The sequence below is a fragment of the Marmota marmota genome, unplaced genomic scaffold, assembly GCF_001458135.2.
Source record: "Marmota marmota marmota unplaced genomic scaffold, marMar, whole genome shotgun sequence".
Classification (NCBI taxonomy): domain Eukaryota; kingdom Metazoa; phylum Chordata; class Mammalia; order Rodentia; family Sciuridae; genus Marmota; species Marmota marmota.
The window spans coordinates 35,640,976-35,662,893 of NW_026000229.1; the positions used below are offsets into that span (position 1 = coordinate 35,640,976).

Sequence of the window (21,918 nt, forward strand, 5' to 3'; positions counted from 1 at the left end):
GGGGGGGGGGGGGGGGGAGAATCTATCCCCAAGCTTCTCTAGGGCAAAAATATGAAATGACATAAGTATAACATTATTCATAGTATTATTATTTAGAATAACAAAAAGCCAGAAACAATTAAGCTATCCATCAATGGGTGAATAATCTGTGTATATCATATATGGATGTGCTATGCAGCTATAGATAGAAGTGAATGAAACCTGTTTATGTGAAGTGATATTAAGTGAAGAAAAAATTGGAAAACATTGGCAATAGTACACAGTTCCCTCATGTAGGGTATTTTATGTGTTTATATGCTTATGTATATTTATATTTGCCTATGATTTTTATAAAAGAAACAATAGAAACTAAAAAAGGTTGCCTCAAGGGTAAGATAAAAGACACAGGAATTTGAGCAAAGATTCCAATGAATATTCTTTTTAGTTTGATTTTAAAGCCCTGTAAGTGCTTTATTTAACTAAAAAGTAATAAAATAGGGGGAAATAATTTTTAAAATTTGAAAATAACAAATGAAATTTTTTGAAGCATATCAAGAAAATGATTACTTCACATGACTTTAAAACTTAGTATTTTATCTGCACTTGCACTGGAATATACTCACACAACAAAAGAATATGCTTCCCCTAGATCTTAAATTGGATTTATATTAATGGTATTGTTCATAATTAGTATTTTGTTATTTTGAAATTATTATAGGTAATTTTTAGGATAAAACAAATTAACATCATTGAAAACCAAGAGTACACAGCAGAAGAGAAATGAGTAAAAATCAGAACAGCAAAGCAAACTCCAATAATATTTCAATCAAATCCCAGCAAGTTATTTTGTGGATATGGACAAAGGATTCTAAAGTTTATATGGAGAGATGAAAGACCCAGAATAGGCAACTCGGTATTGAAGAAGAACAAAAACGTTGGAAGGTTGACAATACCCTATTCAAAAATTCTTACTTGTTGATAGGAGTACAAAATGGTACAGTCATTTTGGAAGATAGTTTATCAGTTTCTTACAAAACTAAGTATTCTTATCATTTGATCCAGCCACTATGTCCCTTGTTATCTACCCAAATAATTGAAAACATATATCTACACAAAAACCTGTACATGGTGTTTATAGCTGGTTTTTGTTTATTCATAATTGACTTGAAAGCAACCAAGATGATTTTTGGTGGGTGAATGACAAATTGTGGTTCATCCAGACAACAAATATTATTGTGTCTACCTATTGTCAAGCCATGAAAATATGTAAAGAATCATATACAAAGTGAAAGAAGTCAGTCTGAAAAGGGAACTTACTATATGACTCCAACCACATGACACTTTAGAAAAGAAAAATATGAAGATAGTAAAAACATAAGTGGTTGCCAGGGGTATGGGAGGAGGAGATGAAATAGATGGAACACAATGAATTTTTAAGGCAGTGAAACTAGTTAGTACAATACTACAATGATGGATGCATGTATGTTTGTACCAACCAAGAATGAACCCTATTATAAACTATGGACTTTGGGTGATAATGATGTTTCAATGTAGGTTCATGAATTATAAAATATCTACTATTCGAGTGCTGGATTTGAAAATACACACATATATATATATATATATATATATATATATATATATATATATTTTTTTTTTTTTTTAAGTTGTAGTTGGACATAATACATTTATTTTATTTGTTTATTTTTATGTGGTGCTAAGAATCGAGCCCAAGGCCTCACATGTGCTAGGCGAGCACTCTACCGCTAAGCCACAACCCCAGCCCTAGTGCTGGATGTTAATATTGAGGAAGATTGTGTGTAGCAACAAGATGGTTTATAAGAATTCTCTGTATTTGCTGCTCTATTTTGCTGTAACCTAAAATTACTCTAAAAAATTTAAAATACTCATCTTGTTACATGAATACATTTATCAAACTCATCAAGTAGCTTACTTAATATTTGCAATTAATCATAAGTAAAATTTTCTTCAAATACCCCCTCCCCCAAAAAAAGAAAACAAGGAAAAAACAACTTACACAAACATTGGACTCTTTTTTTCTTCTTCTTCTTTTTGGTGCAGAGTTGAACCCAAGGCTTTAGGTATACTAAGTACATACTCTACCACTTAACTATACTCCCAGCCCCAAACTCTTAATATTTGAATTGAGGAAAATCAATATGAATTTATAATGTTTTCCACTTTTTAAAAACAAAGTGTATACCTCTTAAGAAGATCTTATTTGGAAAATGAAAAGATCTACCAATATTCAAGACAGATAAGACAAAATCATTTGGGGTAATTTTTAATTGGATCTTTCAGATGAATGAATGCAGAAGCAAAAGAATTTTTTAACTTTTTTTTTAGTTGTAGGTAGACACAATACCTTTATTTTATTTGTTTTATTTTTATGTGGTGCCAGGGATCAAACCCAATGCCCCACACATGCTAGGCAAGCGCTCTACCACTGAGCCACAACCCCAGCCACACAGCAAAAGCATTTTTAGAACAACAGAGTACTAGCCCAGGCATAGTAGTACACACATGTAATCCTCACAACTCAGGAGGCTGAGGCTGAGGCAGAAGCATTGCAAATTCAAGGCCAGCCTCAGCAGTTTAGCAAGGCCCTAAGCAACTTATCAAGGCCCTGTCTTAAAAGAAAAAAATTAAAAAGTGCTGGGAACTGCCAGGTGTGCTGAGGCAAGAGGATCACAAGTTTAAAGCCAGCATCAGCAACAGCAAGGCACTAAGCAACTCAGTGAGAACCCTGTCTCTAACAAAATACAAAAAAAAAAAAGTGCTGGGAACGCAGCTCAGTCGTAAAGTGCTCCTGGGTTCAATCCCCAGTAATAAAATAATAAAAATAAAGCACTATTCAAATGTGCTATAACCATCCTCATCCCTCAAGCAAACTGCAAGGTAGGCATTTTAATCTCTATTTTAAATACAAGAAAACTGAAGTTAGAGAACTTAGTGACTTATTCAGAGCCTTAAAGTAAGAAGCAAAGTTGGCAGTTACTGGAAAGGTTTTGGAACCTTGAAATGAGATGCAATTTATAAACTAGATAGCCAATTCACAGATTAATCTTGGATTGTTTCTTTTTTCAGGCCTCCCCCTCGCTCAGGTTGAAGAAGATAGTGAAGAAGCTCGTTCTGCATCTTCTTTCTTTGCAGAAGTTTCACAATATACAAACGGGTGAGTAACGTTCCATTGTCTAGTCTACTTAGATAATGTTTTAGTAATTCTATGTCATTGTTCAGTTATTTGACATATAACATTTTTTGGTATCGGGGATTGAATCTAGGGTGGTTAACCCCTGAGCCACATCCCCAGTGAGTCAGTATCTTGCTAAGTTGCTTTGGACCTCACTAAGTTGCTGAGACTGGCCTTGAGCTTGCAATCTTCCTGCGTCAGCTGAGATTACAAGTGTGTGCCAACACGCCCAGCTGGTACTATAACTTTTGAACCATTTTAATTCCAATTTTTAAAAATCAGTTAAGAGCATTTAATATGTGACTTTGCTAATAGGATAGGCTTATCCTGTGGGGGAATGGGGCTTATTTTGATGATTTTTCCTTAAAGTTTACTTAAAGTTGTAAAGTAGTACAGTAGTAGGTTGGAATATCAGCTACTTTTTTATTTCTGAGACAGAAAGAAGTTCACATCTTTACCCTCATTCTGGGAATGTAGATAAAAGATGACAGAATTGTAACTAATAGCAGAATTTAGAATTTTAAGTAAATACAGAAAATAGAAAGCAGGGTGTCCTTTCACAGTGAGCTATATAGCTGATGTGCTTATCAGTAAATGTATTTCCTATATTTTGGCATTTATATTTCAATATGCATATAACATACAATTATATAAATAATATACAATTATATAATGTATAATTCCAAAATTATGTACCTCTAACCTCTATATAGAGGTGAAAACAAAAAAATATAATTGGCATGCTTGTTAAATTTCATCTACTGCCAGGTTCTCCTCTTTTGTTTTTATCTTCTTCACCAGTCTTCTTCTCCCCCCCACCCCTGTTTTTTAAGTTAATAGACTTTGTTTTTTAGAGGCCTTTTAAGTTTACAGAAAAACTGAGCAGAAAGTATATAAAGTGTTCCTATTTATTTCCTCCCACCCCCCTCATCTTTCATTATTGTGATATATTTGTTAAAATTAATGAACCAATGTTAATACATTTTTATTAACAAAAGTTCATAGTTTACATTAAACTCACTCTGCTGTACCATTACAGTATAATATAGAATGGTTTCATTGCCTATAAATCATTTGTCAATTGTAATACAGAAGCCAGAAAAATATTATTTCTTTAGTGAAACTAGTTGCTTCAATTAGTTATTGAGAAATTTTTTTCTCCATATTTCATTACAAGAATTTTTTATCTCAGAAATTTTTTATCAGCTTTGGCAACTTTTATATTGAATAGATAACTATTGTGAGAGTCAAGATTTTTTGAGGTGGATTTTCTTACTGCAATTTTGTTTTGTTTATCTCCACCTAGGAAAGAAGAGAGCAGCTCTATGCTTTAAAAATCTACATGGTAAAGATATAAGAGTTGGGTTTTCTTTAGGAAATGTAAACACTGAAGCTATTAACTTGCTAAGTGTTTTATTTTAAATGTTTAAAAATTAAGTGGGTAATAAACTATTAAAACTATTTAAATGTTTGTATTTTTAACAAGGGATATGTTTAAAATTTGTAGGTTTGTTCTAATAAATATTCTCTCCTATTATGGAATTATTGTCTCTAGATGCATTGGGTGTGATATTCCTGGCTGGTATTTGTGGGTCTCGTTGAAGAATGGAATCACCCCGTACCTTCGTTGTGCTGCATTGTTTTTCCACTATTTACTAGGGGTAACTCCACCTGAAGAACTGCTTACCAGTAAGTAGAAGAATGAAATCACAAAATAGAAAATGGAGACTTTTTTTGTTCTTATATTCAAGCTCAAGAATACAAGGTTACAGTTGTGGTGCACACCTATAATCCCAGCAACTCTGGAGGCTGAGGCATGAGGATTGAGAGTTCAAGCCAGCTTCAGCATATTAGCGAGGCACTTAGCAACTCAGGGAGACCCTGTCTTTAAATAAATATAAGAAAAGGCTGGGGACATGGCTCAGTTGTTAAGTGCACCCTGGGTTCAATCCCCTGTACCAAAAAAAAAAAAAAGAATACAAGGTTAGAACAGGCAAAACCATTTTCCCACGCCCTTCATCTTCAATCTGTATTCACTCTTATCTGCCACTTCTCTGATGTAGGTTAAAATTGAAGCCAAATTTTAATCTGCATTGTAGATAACACTCATAATCTTACAGAACCTACTTCTGGTTTCTGTTAATGTATAGCTTATGGGCTTGAGTTTATAAAATACCTGCATGCAGAATATAACTGATAGGATATATAGGAAATTAGAGACATTGGTGCCTTCAGGGAAGAGAACTATTTGGCTAGGTTGAAGGAAGACTTTATTATATTTTGTTATTTGAATTTTGAACATATGACTGTATTTTAAATGCTGCTGGGCAAAGCATGCTAGAACCAACCAAAATCACATATATTTAAGCAACAAGGTCATTTCTTTCTTATTTACTTGTCTCTATATCAAGACCAAAATAGAGGTTTCCTTATGGCTTTGTATGGTTCAAAAAAAACAGAACTTTTACATGATTTTGAAAGAGTCACCAAAATTGTTCTGAAATTCTTCTTTTTTTCCTTTGAGAATATATTAACCATGTCATATTTACTAGATATCAACATTCTTTGTCTTGGATTCAGTTCACTAAGGAATCTCTTTTAAGATCAAGGTTTATCATGATTTAATATAAAATAGAATGCCACTTTCCAAAGTAATTACCAATACAGATCTATTGCTTGCACACATACAAAAGTCATGTGTTTATTTAATAGGTGCAATAGAAAATAAAGTCCTTTCTTTTATTGGGAGGTTGCCAGACAAACAAACAAACATAAATATGTATAATATAATGTCTAATGGTGATAGTGCAAAGAAAAATAAAACAAAAATAGAGAGTTCTGGGGCCAGAGTGGAAAGTCTTTATGATAGATGGTCATGGAAGGCTTCTCTCTGAGGAGAAATTGAACAACAAGCTACACAGATGGGTTTGAGCTGGACAAGTAATTAAAAAGTATTCTTAAGAAGAAGAAAAAATAAATACAAGGGCTTTTCTTAGCATAGAGAACAGAAAGTCATGGTATGGCTGAAAATGAATAGAGAGAAAGAAGGTAGCTATTTAAGAAGCTGCTAGGTGCATGCAACATCACCTAGGATCTTATGCCACAATAAGGACTTCATATTTTATATTAAGTATGGTGGTTAGGCATTGGCACTATCTGATCAGAAGAGTGAATCAATTAGATTTATGTTGTAAAATGAAAACTGTGCTTGCCACCCACAGTTTTATAAAGTACAAAATGTACTCTATTTAGAATATAGAAATGAGCATAAACAACAAGGAAACTATTAACAGTTTGACCAGGTAAGAATAATGTACTTACTATATGTATGTTTTATTCCCTTGCAGATTCTGGAGAAGGAGAATACACTGCACTATGTAGCTATCTATCTTTACCCACAAATTTGTTCCTGCTTTTCCAGGAATATTGGGATACTATACAGCCCTTGCTCCAGAGGTACTATGGGGGTAAAATGTCATTGTTGGGTTCCTGTCCAATTTGAAAATTTTAGATTAAAGTTATTTGCTAAGCTTTCAGGTTGATTAGCATTGATTGAATTAGATTCCTGATTCACACACTTAAGGAGTTGTGTATAAGACCAGCATCTATGGACAGATAAAATTTCTGCTTGCTCCACCATGGCTATCATCCATTCATTTTACTTATTTTATCCACTTATGTCTCATTCAAGTTTTAAAATATTGAAGGGAAGGGCTGCTTCATATATAAAATTCACAAGATTCAAAAGAACCCAAATTGGGACTATATCCATAACAGTAGCACATATCATGTAGGAACACGTTTCTCAGGAAGTTATGTGAGGAGAGAAGGAAAGTCTCTCTTTCAGGAAACTTTCTACTTCATTATTTACTTGATCTCCTGTTCTCAACTTCTTAACCTCCACTCTCCTTATTGTATTTTTGTAACATTTTCCATCATTTTTATAATCAGTTCTCACTGTTACTCTTATTTTATTTCCCTAATGATTTTCTTCAGTCTCCTCACTTTCCTTTTTCTTCCTCCCTTTTCTTTAACCAGTATCTTCCTTCATGCCTAGGTCAGGATTTCTATGAATGTCAGCCTCTGTCTCCTGTCACTTTTCTTGCATGTTAGATTCTATGTATTAGGTTCTTTTCTTTTCTTCCTCATTTCTCATGAGGTATTCTGATCTCTGATGTGATGAAAATTATTTTAACAAATTAGTATCATGCTTTGTGTTGAGTGTAAGGACAGTAGATTCTACTAATTTTATTTAAGTTCATGGAGTAGGTAAGTTTTAGACTTGCTAGTTTAATCAAGTATTAAAATTTTGAACTCTGAAACAGAAAGTTCTTGCTTTTTATGCCATTCCAGGACCTGCTTGCCTCATTCTTCTCTGCTTTGTAATGTAGGAGAATGACACCTGTAGGTCATGTTTCCCAGACTCTCTTATTAGCTGGCTTTTGCCTGGATTTATCCAGGGGGGAGACACAGGATATTGGAGGCCAGGAAGAAAAGAAAAGGAAGGTCATTTGGTAGATATTTAGGCTACCTGTCTGCCTTGTTGGGGCATCTGTGGTAGTGGTACAATTCTTCTCTGGCTCCAGTTCCCACCAAACAAACCTATTGTGATTCTAGTACCCACTGGTGACCCAAGTCCCTGGCCTCCAATATTACCACTGTTCCCTTTTGTTCCTCCAACCTGGGTTGAGGAATGATCTTAGGTTGCCCTGCTTTTTTGTTTTAAAATTGCCTACTCAACCCTTCCATCTTTTTTCTTTTCTTTTCAGCATTGCTGGGGATTAAACCTAGGACTTGTGCATGCTTTGGAAGCACTGTACCATTGAGTTGTATCCCCAACCCAAAATGTAAATCCTTAGGAAAGTCTGGAGATTGAACCTAGGGCCTCGTGTAGTAGGTACTGAGCTACATCCCCAGTCCCTACCACTTTTATTACCACTTTATATTGAATTCCCTCTTTTTTAAATGCTTAGAGTAGTTTTTGTTTTTTTAGTTAGACCTTAATTGATAAAACTTTTTAAAAAGGATTTAATAATAGAGTGGGCAAATAAAATGGGAGGAAAAAATGGAGAAGAAAAGGAACAATTTGTAAGACAAACTTAGGAGGAACATGGAAAGGGACAGAGAGAGATAATGGCTCATTGATGAATATTGCACTGAACCTGTGGTAATCCATTCTTTTTTTTCCCCCTCTTGGCTCCACATAGGTGGTGTGCAGATTCTGTCTTACAGAGCTGTTTGAAGCAGAAAAGCACTGTGGTCAGGTTGGTTTTACTACTTCAGCCTTTTCTCTCGATCCACATTATGTTTTCCAAAGTAATGGTAATTGATTTCTTGAGCATGCTTCTTAGTCTACTTTTTTTTTTTTTTTTTAAGAGTAGGATTTTATTCAAGTGAGAAGAGTCAGAGCTCCCACAGGGCGAAAAGGGACCCAACAGGGGTTGCCCTAATCTGCCTTCTTTCATTCTTGCTCACTACATTATTTCCTGTGTATCTCTTAAGTCTTGGCCAGAAATCAGATTCTTTCTATGATTGTTTTTTCTTAGAGTAGTGACTCTTTCCCTCTTAAATCGTCAGTCTTCCAGCACCTATTGAGAGAATCATCCTTAAGCTAGTACATATTAAAAAGCAGAAGAAGTGGCATCTTGGAACTACTGGTATATTAAAATCATAGTGTAGTGGTTCTACTTCTTTTTCTTTGAGAATAAAGATAAAAATAAAACTATCTCCCCCCCTTTCCTGTCTATATGGTTAAAAAACTAATATCTTCAACCCTCCTATCACCTCTATCAAAATCTACTTCTTCCTCAAGTACCAAATCAAATGCCATCTTCTTCATAAAACCTAATATGTGCTCACATATACCCCATAACACCCTAAATCACTAAAAAGTAAACAAGGGTGAGAACTATATGTTCGTCTTTTTTGTATTTCTTCCAGGGTCAATCTAACAGATAGTGTCTACTTTTATTTGAATTGAATCACTAGAAAAAACAGAGGAATTGATCCGCAGCTCTAAGTACCAGCACTAGTACCATTCTTCTATGGAAAACAGAGATTGTGAGACAATGTACATTTGCCTCCTGTATCTTATCTCCTCTCACTTCTGAACTCCTTTCAACTCCAGTGTAAATGTACATATGCCTCTTTCCCTTTGTAACCCAGCTTTAGTGAGTTAGTGATAATATATCTAGCTCCTGTGCCTAGATCCAGCAGTATTTAAATCTCACTAAGAAAAGAAAGATCTCAGAATAGAGAAAAACAAAGATTTGTAAGATGAGTACATATTTTTGGACTGGTGATATCACACAATTTTTTTTTATTTCAAGTCAATTTTGTGCCTTTTAGATATTGCTGGGCAGTCTGGCTGGGCACAATCAGGAGCCACTTGTCAAAAGAAACTAACTTTATTTTTAGAACCACACACGCCAAACAAAACAGCCTCTCAGGAAAAATCCTCAGAGCCTCAACTAGATATATTTCCCCATCATGGTAGTAAAATATTTTGGGAGATTTAAAAAGAGTTAAAACATACATGTAGCCATTGGTCATGAGTAATTTATAATCTAGTTATGTACATAAAACTTGAGACACTATAACAAATTTAAAAATATATATATGTATATGTGGTATATGCATACACACACATATTCAGTCCTCATCTGGTTAGGATTTATAACCAGATGTGTCTAATTTCAATAACTGTGTTCTTAACTACTACTTTATGTTCCCTTACTAGACAGGCTAAAACAATTTAGTCTTAGGAAATAGTGGAACTTGAGTTTAGAAACGAAGCCAGCTGATGAAAGACTTGGAATTCTAGATTAAGAAGTTTGAATTTAATCAACTCAACAGGTGGATTTCTTTTGGATTTCAAGTTTGGATCCTTTTATTATTTTAAAGATATTTTTATCACCTTGGCCAACTTTTTTTTTTTAATATTTATTTTTTAGTTGTAGGCGGACACAATATATCTTTATTTCATTTTCATGTGATGCTGAGGATCGAACCCACTGCCTCAGGCATGCTAGGCGAGCACTCTACCACTGAGCCACAACCCCAGCCCCACCTTGGTCAACTTTCTTTTTTTTTTTTTTTTTGGTAGTTGGACAGAATGCTTTATTTGTTTATTTTTATGTGGTGTTAAAAAAGATTGAACCCAGTGCCTCATACATGCTAGGCAAGTGCTCTGACACTGAGCTACAGCCCCAGCCCTCATCTTTTTAATGTTTTTTTAGTTGTAATGGACAATAATACCTTTATTTTATTTATTTATTTTTATGTGGTACTGAGGATTAAACCCACTGCTTTACATATGCTAGCCACTGTAAGTGCCCTACCACTGAACCACAACCCCAGTACACCTTGGTCAACTTTTTATCTGAGCTTATTTACTCATAAATAAAATTGCCTTTTAAATTACATTTCTAGGTATCCTAGAAAAAGAAACAGTTTGATAGAGCTTCCTGATGACTACAGCTGTCTCCTAAATCAAGCTTCTCATTTCAGGTGAGAGAGGGAGTATGTGTGAGTGTGGTGTGTCTGTGTGCACACATGCACATTTGTGTGTGTGTGTGTTTTAAATATTTTCCTAAGTTTGCAATTGGTCTAAACTACCACCAACAAACTTAACTTTTATCAAATTGACCACTGAGCTTCCTCCATAAAAGTGATTGTCATTTTTTTAAATTGATATGAAATCCAAATAACATAATTATGATAAAGTATACAATTTAGTGGCTTCTAGTATATTCACAGTGTTGTACAACTCTCACCTCTGTCTAGTTTCAAAGCTTTTTCATCACTCCAAACACTTCCCATTCCCCTGTCTTCTGTTCCCTGGGTAACCAGTGATCTACTTTATGTCTCTCTCAATTTTCCTGCTGTGGATATATCATATAAAAGGAATCTTAAAGTGGTTCTAGCTGCTACTTCTGCTTCTTCCTCTTCTTCTTCTCTTTCTCTCTCTCTCTCACATTAATTTTATTGAAATAAGCATGTACACATTTTTTTTCCAATGACAAAATCCTGGCAAATTACATTTGAATATTTTTAGTATAAGAAAATATTTCAAATTTTATCATCTAGAGAAACAAACAACAACAACAAAAAAAAAACTAAAACCCCAAACTAGAAAATCATAGGAAACAAAATTTGGCCTCTCATTGTGATTTTTATGTAGAAGAAAGCAAGTCTAACTTTTTTCTTTTTTTTTTTTTTAATTTGTATGTGGTGCTGAGCAATGAACCCAGTGCCTCATACATGCTAGGCAAGTGTGCTACTGCTGAGCTACAGCCCCAGCCCCTAACTAACTTTTTTTATTCAGCATTTTTTGTGGCTTATCCAAGTTGTAGCATGTATCAGTACTTTGTTCCTTTTTTCGCTCTGTAATATCCCATCATAGTATATATCCTGGTTTGTTTATTTCTTCATCCATTGATGAGCATTCATATTACATTTATGATGGTATTATTTCCCCCTTTCGACATTCATACAGTGTTTTTGTGAACACTCATGTACACGTTTCTATATGGATACGTGCTTTATTTCTTTGGTGTATATACCTGGGAGTGGAATTTGCTAAGTCATATGGTAATTCTGTATTTAACTTTTTCAGGAACAGTCAAACTGTTTTTCACAGAGGCTGTACCATTTTACATTCTCGCCAGCAATGTATGAGACCTCATTTCTTCATGTGCTTTTGTTTGTCCCTCTATGAACTACCATTTAAATTTAAACTTATAATTCCATTTTCCATAGGACAAGGTTTCTTTGGCATACCCTGACACAAACAAGTCACACCAGAAAAATAAGCCTCCATCTCCATAACTCCCTGTCATGAGGCTGGGGGTAGAGAATGATAGCTGCTACATAAAATACCAAAATATACCACTCCCCTGGTTGCTGCAAATATTCAGCTAGCCTTGAGTCCCAAAAGAGTTGCTTCAGATAGTTCTTCCTAGTTCAGTAGGTGGTTTATCAGAGGGACCAATATCTGGAGCTGCCTATCCCACCATATTTTGTAACTCTTCAAAATTTTTTTGTTAAATTGTAAGAACCCTTTTTAAAAATAAAATCTTATGGGGGCTGGGGTTGTGGCTCAGCGGTAGAGTGCTCGTCTAGCACGTGCAAGGTGCTGAGTTCAATCCTCAGCACCACATAAGAATAAATAAAGGCATTGTGTCCAACTGTAACTAAAAAAAATATTTAAAAAATAAATAAAATCTTATGGAAACCCATCATCACAGCAAAACAGATAATAGTATTATGACTCAGGGACAAGCCTGCTTGGATCTTGGAGAGAAAAAAAAAATCCCCTTCATCTTCTTTTGGAACCTTGCCAGTGTCCCTTAAAACCTCTAAAGCAGTGGTTCTCAAATTTTGTTTTTTTCTTCTCTCCTTTCATTGATCGTTTCAAGTGAAAAAAGAACAGGGTGATAACAAAGATTGGTGAGAAGTAAAACAAAGTATACTCATTAGTAACATCATGTATGAATTACCTATTAGTTATTTTATAAGAGAAATGATATTACTATATAAAGTTAGACATAATTTTTATAGTTTTAAGATGTTTTATTATTTTACACTTTACTTGCAGTGATATTTTTTTAAATATTTTTTTAGTTGTAGATGGGCATAGTACCTTTATTTTATTTTATTTATTTATTTTTTTGTGATGCGGGGGATCGAACCCAGTGCCTCACACATGCTGGGCAAGCGCTCTACCACTGAGCGACAGCCCGGGCCCAAGCCATAGCCCTGGCCCGCAGTGATATTATTGAAATAACAAAATCAGTGATCACCAATGAAATGTCAGTCACTGAATAGAGACTTGTATTCATATCTGCTTTAACTGTTGGAATATTTCATATTTGAATCACAGTGCATATATTTTTAAAATAATAAGCCAAAACTTCTCTAGATATAATTATGTATCCTTCTATCACATACCAAATTGATAATGATGACATAAAATTAGTAGTAATTTGTATTAAATGGCAAGATTCTCAGCAGCCTGAAAAATCAAAGTCAGTTCAAGTCTTACTGATGATGTACTAATATTGATTGCTGTATGGTATGAAATTAGCAGGGGTTAACTGTCCCAGTGGGGACTTGGGTATCCCATACTCCAGCCTCTGTTACCATAGAATTGGTCTTAATAACTCCCTTGCTAGTCAGCCAGCTAAAGGAATAGTTGAGCCACTTTATTCTCATCCTTCAAAAAATTAGCTAGATAATTTCAAAGATTGCATACAGCTCTAAATCCAGTGGTTCTCTTATTTTTTCCCCATATTTTATTGGTGCAGTATAGTTGTACATAATGATGGGATTTGTTGTTACTTATTTGTAATACATGCAATATAGTAATATAATTTGACTAATACCATTCCCCAGTGATTCTCCTATTCTTAGGGTTGCATTGCTATTACAGAAGCCAAGTCAAAAGATACTATCTTTTTTTAAAAATATTTATTTTTTAATTGTAGTTGGACTCAATATCTTTATTTTTATGTGGTGCTGATGATCGAACCCAGGGCCTCGCACATGCTAGGCGAACGCTCTACTGCTGAGCCACAACCTCAGCCCAAAAGATACTATCTTCCAAGTGTTAAAGGATATCAGATTGTTTCCTCTTAGGGGGAATCTTAGAAGAGTGTTAAGTCTTTAATCACAGTGAAGATGTTCCTGGATGATGTTGCCACTTACTGCTATCACCAGTTCCTGTTAAAACCAAACCCCATCTAGTGCTGGAGGAATGCTGCTTAGTTAATATCCTTTACACATCCTTCCCCTGCCTTACCTTTTCATCTATAGGATGGCTGGTAACTAAGACTCAGCCATCCTGCTTTACAGGTGAAATAAGATTTGAGCTTTATCTAAAAAGAGTTTTAATTATATTCTGGGATACTTCACCCCCCCCCCGCCCAAGAAGTTAAAACACCCCCCTCAACTTTAGGAGACAGAAATGGATTGCCTATGCACAGAGTTCCACTGGGTTCGATCCCCCACACCACAAAAAAACAGAGTTCTTTTATTCCTGTGTAGACATGGTAGTTTTCTTATCTTGCTTGAGAAAGTTGGGATCAGAAAAGAAACTGTCAATACCCTTGGAGATTCTTTTTTTTTTTTTTTTAATGTGGTGCTGAGGATCAAACCCAGGTCCCTTCATGTACTAGGCAGGTGCTCTACCACAACCACAACCACAACCTCAGCCCCCACATTGGAGATTCTTTTGATGCTATTTATTCTACTCTAGGTGAATGTCTCCTTTTGTTGTATTTATTTATTTTTTTACTATCTAAATTAAGGATTCTTGATATATGTTTCCATTGTGTCCATATATCACAGAGAGAAAGTATGGGAAACTCTTTTATTTCAAAGATAGCCATTTTTCCTCTTTTTGGAACATTATAGTAAGGCTCCTGCATACCACCAGGTAAAATGGTAAAGTTTCAAAGTACTACTTGGTTCATGTAAGTCAATTGTCACTTTTTCCTTCTTAAGACTTGCTATGCTTACTGAGTTGGAAGAGTGCATCAACTCAATTATTTCAATCCTGAAGGTCCAATATTTCAAAGAGGAAAGTCTTTGGATCCTTACTGTAAAACGTCATTTTTTTAAACTATTACACACAAGATCATATTCCTTCAACATTGGGGGCCCAACATAGGGCAGGTAGGTGACTATTAAATGAATACCAGATTCTATAAATGAGTCTTCACATCAAGGCATATTTAGTCCTAGATATTATGTGAATTATTAGGATACTATATTTAATAATAGATTTTCTTACTGTGGACTAATCAGAAGGTTTGTTTTTTGGTGCTAGGGTAAAGCCCAGGCCTGACACGTGCATACACTGAGCTACATCCTTAACCAAATCAGAGTGTTGTTTTTTTGTTTTTTTAATTATTTTTTAGTTGTAGTTGGATACAATATTGTTAGTTAATTTATTTTTATATGGTGCTGAGGATTGAACCCAGGGCCTCGCCCATGCTAGGCGAGTACTCTACTGCTAAGCCACAACCCCAGCCCCCAAATCAAAAATTTTTTAAGTTCCCTTAGTGGGGAGCTATTAAAAAGGAATCACCCAATTAAATAGTCCCTGGAAAGGAGCAAGTATGAAAACATGTTTCATTGCTAACTCTAAATATATGGTGCTTTTTTGTTTAGTTTTTCTGCCACTTTAATTGTTACCTTTCCTTTTCAGGTGTCCACGATCTGCAGATGATGAACGAAAGCATCCTGTCCTCTGTCTTTTCTGTGGGGCCATATTATGTTCTCAGAACATTTGTTGCCAAGAAATCGTAAATGGGGAAGAGGTTGGAGCTTGCATATTTCATGCACTTCACTGTGGAGCAGGAGTCTGCATTTTCCTAAAGTGAGTAATACATGATCTGGAAGTTTGATAAGGAGCTTAGGGAATGTGGATCCAATCTAGAGGTCATTACATGTATAGTATGATAATAATGAACAACTGATCAGAAGTTAGAGCATACCAGCAGCTGGGGAGGATGAGGCAGGAGAATTGGGAGTTCAGAACTAGCTCAGCAAATTAGCAAGGCTAAGAACTTAGTGAGACCCCATCTCTAAATAAAACATACAAAAGGTCTGGGGTTGTGACTCAGTGGAATATTCAGGTATAATGAAAAAACTTGAGTCCTGAAACTTACGTTTAAAAAGTAAATGTAGGGCTGGGGATGTGGCTCAAGCGGTAACGTGCTCGCCTGGCATGCATGCGGCCCTGGTTTGATCCTCAGCACCACATACAAACAAAGATGTTGTGTCCGCTGAAAACTAAAAAATAAATATTAAAATTCTCTCTCTCTCTCTCTCTCTTAAAAAAAAAAAAGTAAATGTAAATTGTTACTTTAGGTTGTTCTCTGAATGTTTTCATTTTTCTTCACTTTTGGTATCAACCTAGCATTTCCCCTAGTTTTTCAGCAAAAGGTCGAGAGTTGAACAGTAATAATATTTATTTATGAGTGTAGATTGTCTCAGAGAAATGAAGTTTAAAGTTGATATGTGTTTTTGCTTTCCATTCTCCCCATGTAATGCAGCTTCTCTTTACATAGGCTTTAATGTCTTACTAACTGTGGAAATGTATTATTATTGCTCAAAGGCAGCTTTTGAACTAAGGGGATAGCCTGCATAAAAGCCAAACCCAAGTATCTGCCTTTTTCTAGGGAACCCACAAGAGAAAACCACCATCATTTCAACTGTTTATTTTATAATTTTTCTCTGTAGTACTTTTTTATTCTATAAGTCTACCTGACAGTGGTTCTTTATGTAATCTGCACTGTTGGAGGTTGGCTCTAACCAGAAGTGTCTTTACACTTCCCTAGTTGACATTATGTTGACAACCTTCAGTTGTCAGATTAGAAGATGTGGTTCTATTCTGTTAAGTTCTTTCCACCCCCACTCCCCAGGTTGTGAGTTAGGAAACAGTACAGGAACAGCCCCAGCTGCCATTTTTCAAGGTATCTGTGGCTCAAGTAGGACAGCCTCCTTTCTTCAGTATATCCAGCTAGTATTGCTTGTCCCATTTCCCACAGATCCTTTTCTGTTGCTTCAAGAAAAAATAACCAAAAAAAATGATGTTTGTTCTCTTTTATTTAGACAAAACACAACTTAGTCTATATTTATCTGTGTTTATATTGTCTTAATACTGAATTCCTTACAGATACCCACCTATGTCTTTACTCTGGATTAACTTTGATGCAGTGCCTAACATTTGTACATATGAACTTAACAATATTTCCTGTTGGTTGTTTTATGTTTCAGAATCAGAGAATGCAGAGTGGTCCTGGTTGAAGGAAAAGCCAGAGGGTGTGCCTATCCAGCCCCTTACTTGGATGAATATGGAGAAACAGACCCTGGGCTGAAGTAAGAATTTTTCTTTAATAGGAAGGCTTTAATCAATTCTCTTGTACAATTTTTTAAAATTTTTAATCACATTACTGCATGTAGATAAAAGCTAATGCTAAGAATCAAGAAATATTTTTATTGCTACAAATTTAAAATATTAAACGTGATGCCATCCTAAAGTAGCACATAATTTTATATAACTTTGTGCTTTCCACATTTGAAGGTAACACTTTCCAAAGTTATTAAAGATACCATTCGAATGTTGCATGTTCTATTTTCTTTAACTGATCTGTCTTCCTAATTACTTAGAAGGTATGGCCTTGGTATGTAAAAGAAATAAATCTGTAGTGTCCAGTGAGGGAATCTGGTTTAGAGTGGATATTCATTATTTCCATTTTGGATTAGGTGTTACACAGTGTTACAAACTTCGGGACTCTAATATTGAAAGGTATTTTATTTGACTGTTTCCTAAACCAGGCATGGTAGTATGCTCCTTTTGTCCCAGCTACTCAGGAGACTGGGACAGTAGGCTCAACTGAGCCCAGGAATTTGAGGTCAACCTAAGCAACATAGCAAGACCCTCACCTCAAAAAATATATATATATATTTGTTAAGCACCAAGGTGCTTTGTATCATAAGGATAATTGTAACCAAATATTTCTGAGTAGAAGAATATAACTTGAGGACTTTGGTTTTGCCTTAGACCTAACCTGTGCTTTGCAAGGATCATAAATTGAAGCTGAATAAGCTGTTACAGGTCAGAAAGCCATTAGAGCTCCATTCAGGCTAATTGACAGGAAATAACTTCAAGTTGTAAATCTTACTGGCAACCTAAATGAGGTCTTATTATGTCCGAGTTATCCTTGGCTTATTTCCTGAATAATCAAGGAGTAAATGTCTGTTTTGTTAACAAAGTGCTATTATCAAGTTCTTAGCTCAACAGTAAAGTGATATCTCTTTTTAAGCCTTCTCCTGGTGATGCCTCTCAGCTCCAGGAACATTTAAGTTGTTCTCCAAATGTTTTCATTTTTCTTCACTTCTGGTATCAACCTAGCATTTCCCCTAGTATAGTACATACTAATTAGACAATAAAGATGTTACTATAATTTGGTTCAAACTTATGTGTTTTTTTTTTTTTTTTTTTGGGTTGTTGTTGTTGTTGTTGTTGTTCGTGTTCTTGTTGTTGTTTTTTTCCCCCTGAAGGAGGGGCAACCCTCTTCATTTATCTCGTGAACGATACAGGAAGCTCCATTTGGTCTGGCAACAACACTGCATTATAGAAGAGATTGCTAGGAGCCAGGAAACTAATCAGATGTTATTTGGATTCAACTGGCAATTACTGTGAGCTCCAACTCTGCCTCAAGACAATCACAAATAACAACAGTAATAAAGACTAATTTAAAATTATGGAGATCTTTCTGAGGGCTGGGGAAGTATTAGAGGGTCTTTTGTTCCATGTCCAGATTCACATATATCATTAAGAAATTTCTTAATAGTGTATTGCTTTCAATTAGCAAATACACTTTTTAAGGGAAAAAAGGACATCGACTAATAATCTGTTTTATGTTCTGGAACACTAAAGAAATGCTTGTTCACCCCAAGTGTCTGATTCTGCTAATATTTCCAGGAAACTCATTTCCTTTGTCCTATTTCATATCATTTAATCCACCTGGTAAATGAAGTCACATCAACAATTGTGGACATTTTTATATGTTGGTTGTCTCTTCTGCAGTTTTGTATTTGGTGTTTTCCCAAGTAGTTCAGGTAGCATTGGATCACTGACAAGATTCTAATAATATATAATGTTCTTCTTGAAACTAAAGAGGGGATGCAGAAAACATGCAGTGTTTTTCCTTTGAGAAAGATTTCAAAAAATTAAACTTTACTATTTTCCTTTCAAGGAAATATCTTTAATGTGCCACCAGCTGCTTTAGCCAGAAATCAATCTAAATCTTATTTTGGACAGAGTGCAAGTTCTGCCAGTATGGAAAAGTATCATTCCCTCTGTAGACCTAAAAAGAGTTATTTAGGATAACATATTTGTTATTCATTCCTGATGGTACAGAGCCTGAAATCCTCACCTCTGACTACAAATAGCTTTGTTGAGTTTAAGTTATGCTTTACATTTTCCAAAGTCAAGTTTCTACAGTGAGATCTCTTATCTCTTAATTGGCACCATCGTATTTGACTTTCAGAAACCTGTTATAATTCTGATATAAACTATTTGTAGAATGAGGAGAAGAAAATTTCCCCCAATGAATGAAGCATAAAAACTGTAAATTACAACAATCCGATTTAAGCCAATTCTGCCATCTTTTGTGTCTTTGTAAAAGACAGATTGTTTATTTGGTATCTGTGCGCAACCTTTTCATAAACTCTTTTTTTAACTACTATAAACAAACAAGCCATGTGATCAGTGGTCTGTGTCCTGTTTTGCCATGGTTGAGCCATTTTGTTTATAAATAATAGCGCTCTCCCAAATTTGTGCATAGACTTTTTGGTTTTTGGCTTTAACTTTTTATATCAAGAAATTGTGATATAAAACAGCAGACATAAATATAAATTGAATCTTTCCATTTTAGCTTCTGTTGTCTCTGATAATGTTATCAGTTTGAATGATGCATTCAATGCATCTTATATTGCCCGTGGTTACTGCTGTCATGTATGTGTATAAATGTTTTCCTACCTTCTTTGCTCAGCAAAGGCAACCGAGTAAAGATATATTTGCTAAGTGATCAGTGGTGCACATTTGGGGCTAGATTTTTTGGTATTTTTACACAAAGAAAAGTGAATTTTGCAGTAAGGGATTGGCATGAGCTGGCTTCAGAATTACAATCATGATTTTCTACTTGGATAATTACAATTTGGAAGGTATCAGGAAATAGGTGCCTCTCTAGTGAATAATTCATAACAATTAACAGGTGAGGATCCAAGAATTCAGTACTCAGTTTATCACATTTGCCAGTATGATTAAATTATTTGGTCATTTCCTCGGTTTCTTATATAATTTTGTTGGATTGATTATTTGGCTGGGAAATCTGAGCTAAAATAAACACAGAAAATGCTGACTTCTGCCCTGATTGGCTTCCCGTTTAGCAAGGATAAACTAACTTTATTTCTGGTCTTTTTATACTCACTTCATAAATCCTAGAGTTAAGCTATCAAGCTGCCAGAGGGACTGTCTGGCACTGGCCAGCCAGCCTTTACTGCCAAAGATCCCATTTCATATTGAGTTCTACTTAATGAGATTGAGATCTCTGCACTGTAGATGAATTTATGTCTCAGTGCTGCCCCCGGCCCATGGGATTTTTAGTGATATTCAAATGTCCTAGTAGTTTGCCTTCATCATTGCAAACAATTTAATTATGCTTATGAAGTTTACTTACAAGCAAGCAACCAAGTCACTTTATTTTCTTTAGTGTAGTACGTGAAGGAATTGGTTCAACAGAATGGCTTCAAAACTGTGTTTTTCTAATGTTTGGTGAGGGGTTGGCAAGAATTTTAATGATTCAGTGAAGAAAAGCATATATCTGTATAATTAATTTATTATGTTGGTGTATGGGCTGTGAGTTCACCTTTTAGTGGTCATTTGTCATTTCGTAACAACTATGCATTTTGGTTCACTGTGATGTTCTATATTTAGTGACTGCAACATGTTTATACCACTGATTCAAATTCCATCCATGATGAAGTTATACAAATAATACATATATTGATATCTTTTATTGCAAAAATGTAAATTTAAAACTTGTATAATGTTCTTGTGCTTTTTGAAATAAAATATATGTGTATATTTAAAAGGAAAAAAGGGACTTCTCATGTTTGGGGATTTGGGATTGAAGTATAAAAATCTATACCTAAAAGGAAGCTCTCAATAAAATTTTCTTTGTCAGCCCAGGAAATTTTCATAAAAGAGAAATTTTTAGTGTAAATGGATCTCAAAAATTTTTGATCATATACTGCATCATAAATAACTTTTAGCACTCATATCAAATATATGTATTTAGGTATATGCATATGTTTTATTTTTTTTTAATGCTATACAAGTACCCTAAGTACACTTTTTATTTGTATTTATTGTTTTTAGATATACATGACAGTAAAGTGTATTTGACATATTATACATACATTTTAACACAGCACAAAAACAGGTCAAAGATCACCAGTCAGATTTAAGTCAACCAAGATATATCAAGTTCTTATAGTTAAAACACAAAGAAAAGATTCTCGGCTATGGACAACGAAATAAACACATAAGGGTGTCCCAGGTTACCTGACAGCAAACTCCTTTACAAAAACCTTAGAGACAACAGAAAGTGGCATGAAATTTTTCACAGTAGTGAAGGATGAAAACTGCCAACCAAGAATACCTGGCAAAACTTACTTAAGAAATGAAGGGGAAATAAAGATATTTCCAAATGCAAAGAGAAATATATCTCCACCAGAACTGTTCTACAAAAAAAAATGCTAAAAGGTATTCTTCAAATAGAAAGATGTTAGGGATGGCAGCATAGCTCATGGTAGAGTGCTTGCTTAGACTGCACAAGGCCCTGGGTTCAATCCCCAGCACTGCCAAAAGAGAAGAAGTTAATAACAAGCAAACAACTTACTCTGGAGTAATCAATGAGAACCGAAACAGCATACTGAAAAGCCTATGAACAAATGCAGTACTAAAATTTATAGTAGTCAACATCTGAGTCAAAAAAGCAGAAAAATCTCAAGGAACTCAAGCAGCATCTCAAAGAACTAGAAAAACAAGAGCAAACCAAACCCAAAATTAGTAGAAACAAGTAAATAATAAAGATCAGGCCAGAAGCAAATGAAATAAAGTTTAAAAAAAAATCAATGACCCACTT

General features: G+C 34.9%; 1 protein-coding gene across 3 annotated transcripts in view; it reads left to right on the plus strand.

The window, feature by feature from the left end:
• Ubr1 (ubiquitin protein ligase E3 component n-recognin 1) overlaps nt 1-20,959 on the plus strand; it is a 150,993-nt gene extending 130,034 nt beyond the window's left edge. For 2 of the 3 annotated variants that reach the window (XM_015480756.2, XM_048792979.1), the window contains exons 41-48: nt 3,088-3,175; nt 4,749-4,882; nt 6,541-6,649; nt 8,401-8,457; nt 10,625-10,702; nt 15,405-15,575; nt 16,979-17,080; nt 18,266-20,959. In XM_015480756.2, coding sequence (XP_015336242.1) covers nt 3,088-3,175; nt 4,749-4,882; nt 6,541-6,649; nt 8,401-8,457; nt 10,625-10,702; nt 15,405-15,575; nt 16,979-17,080; nt 18,266-18,407 — 881 coding nt within the window. In that variant the 3' untranslated portion in view covers nt 18,408-20,959. The remainder of the gene's footprint in view (nt 1-3,087; nt 3,176-4,748; nt 4,883-6,540; nt 6,650-8,400; nt 8,458-10,624; nt 10,703-15,404; nt 15,576-16,978; nt 17,081-18,265) is intronic. The other variant, XM_048792980.1, reaches the window with a different exon arrangement.
• Nucleotides 20,960-21,918: the final 959 nt, after the last annotated feature.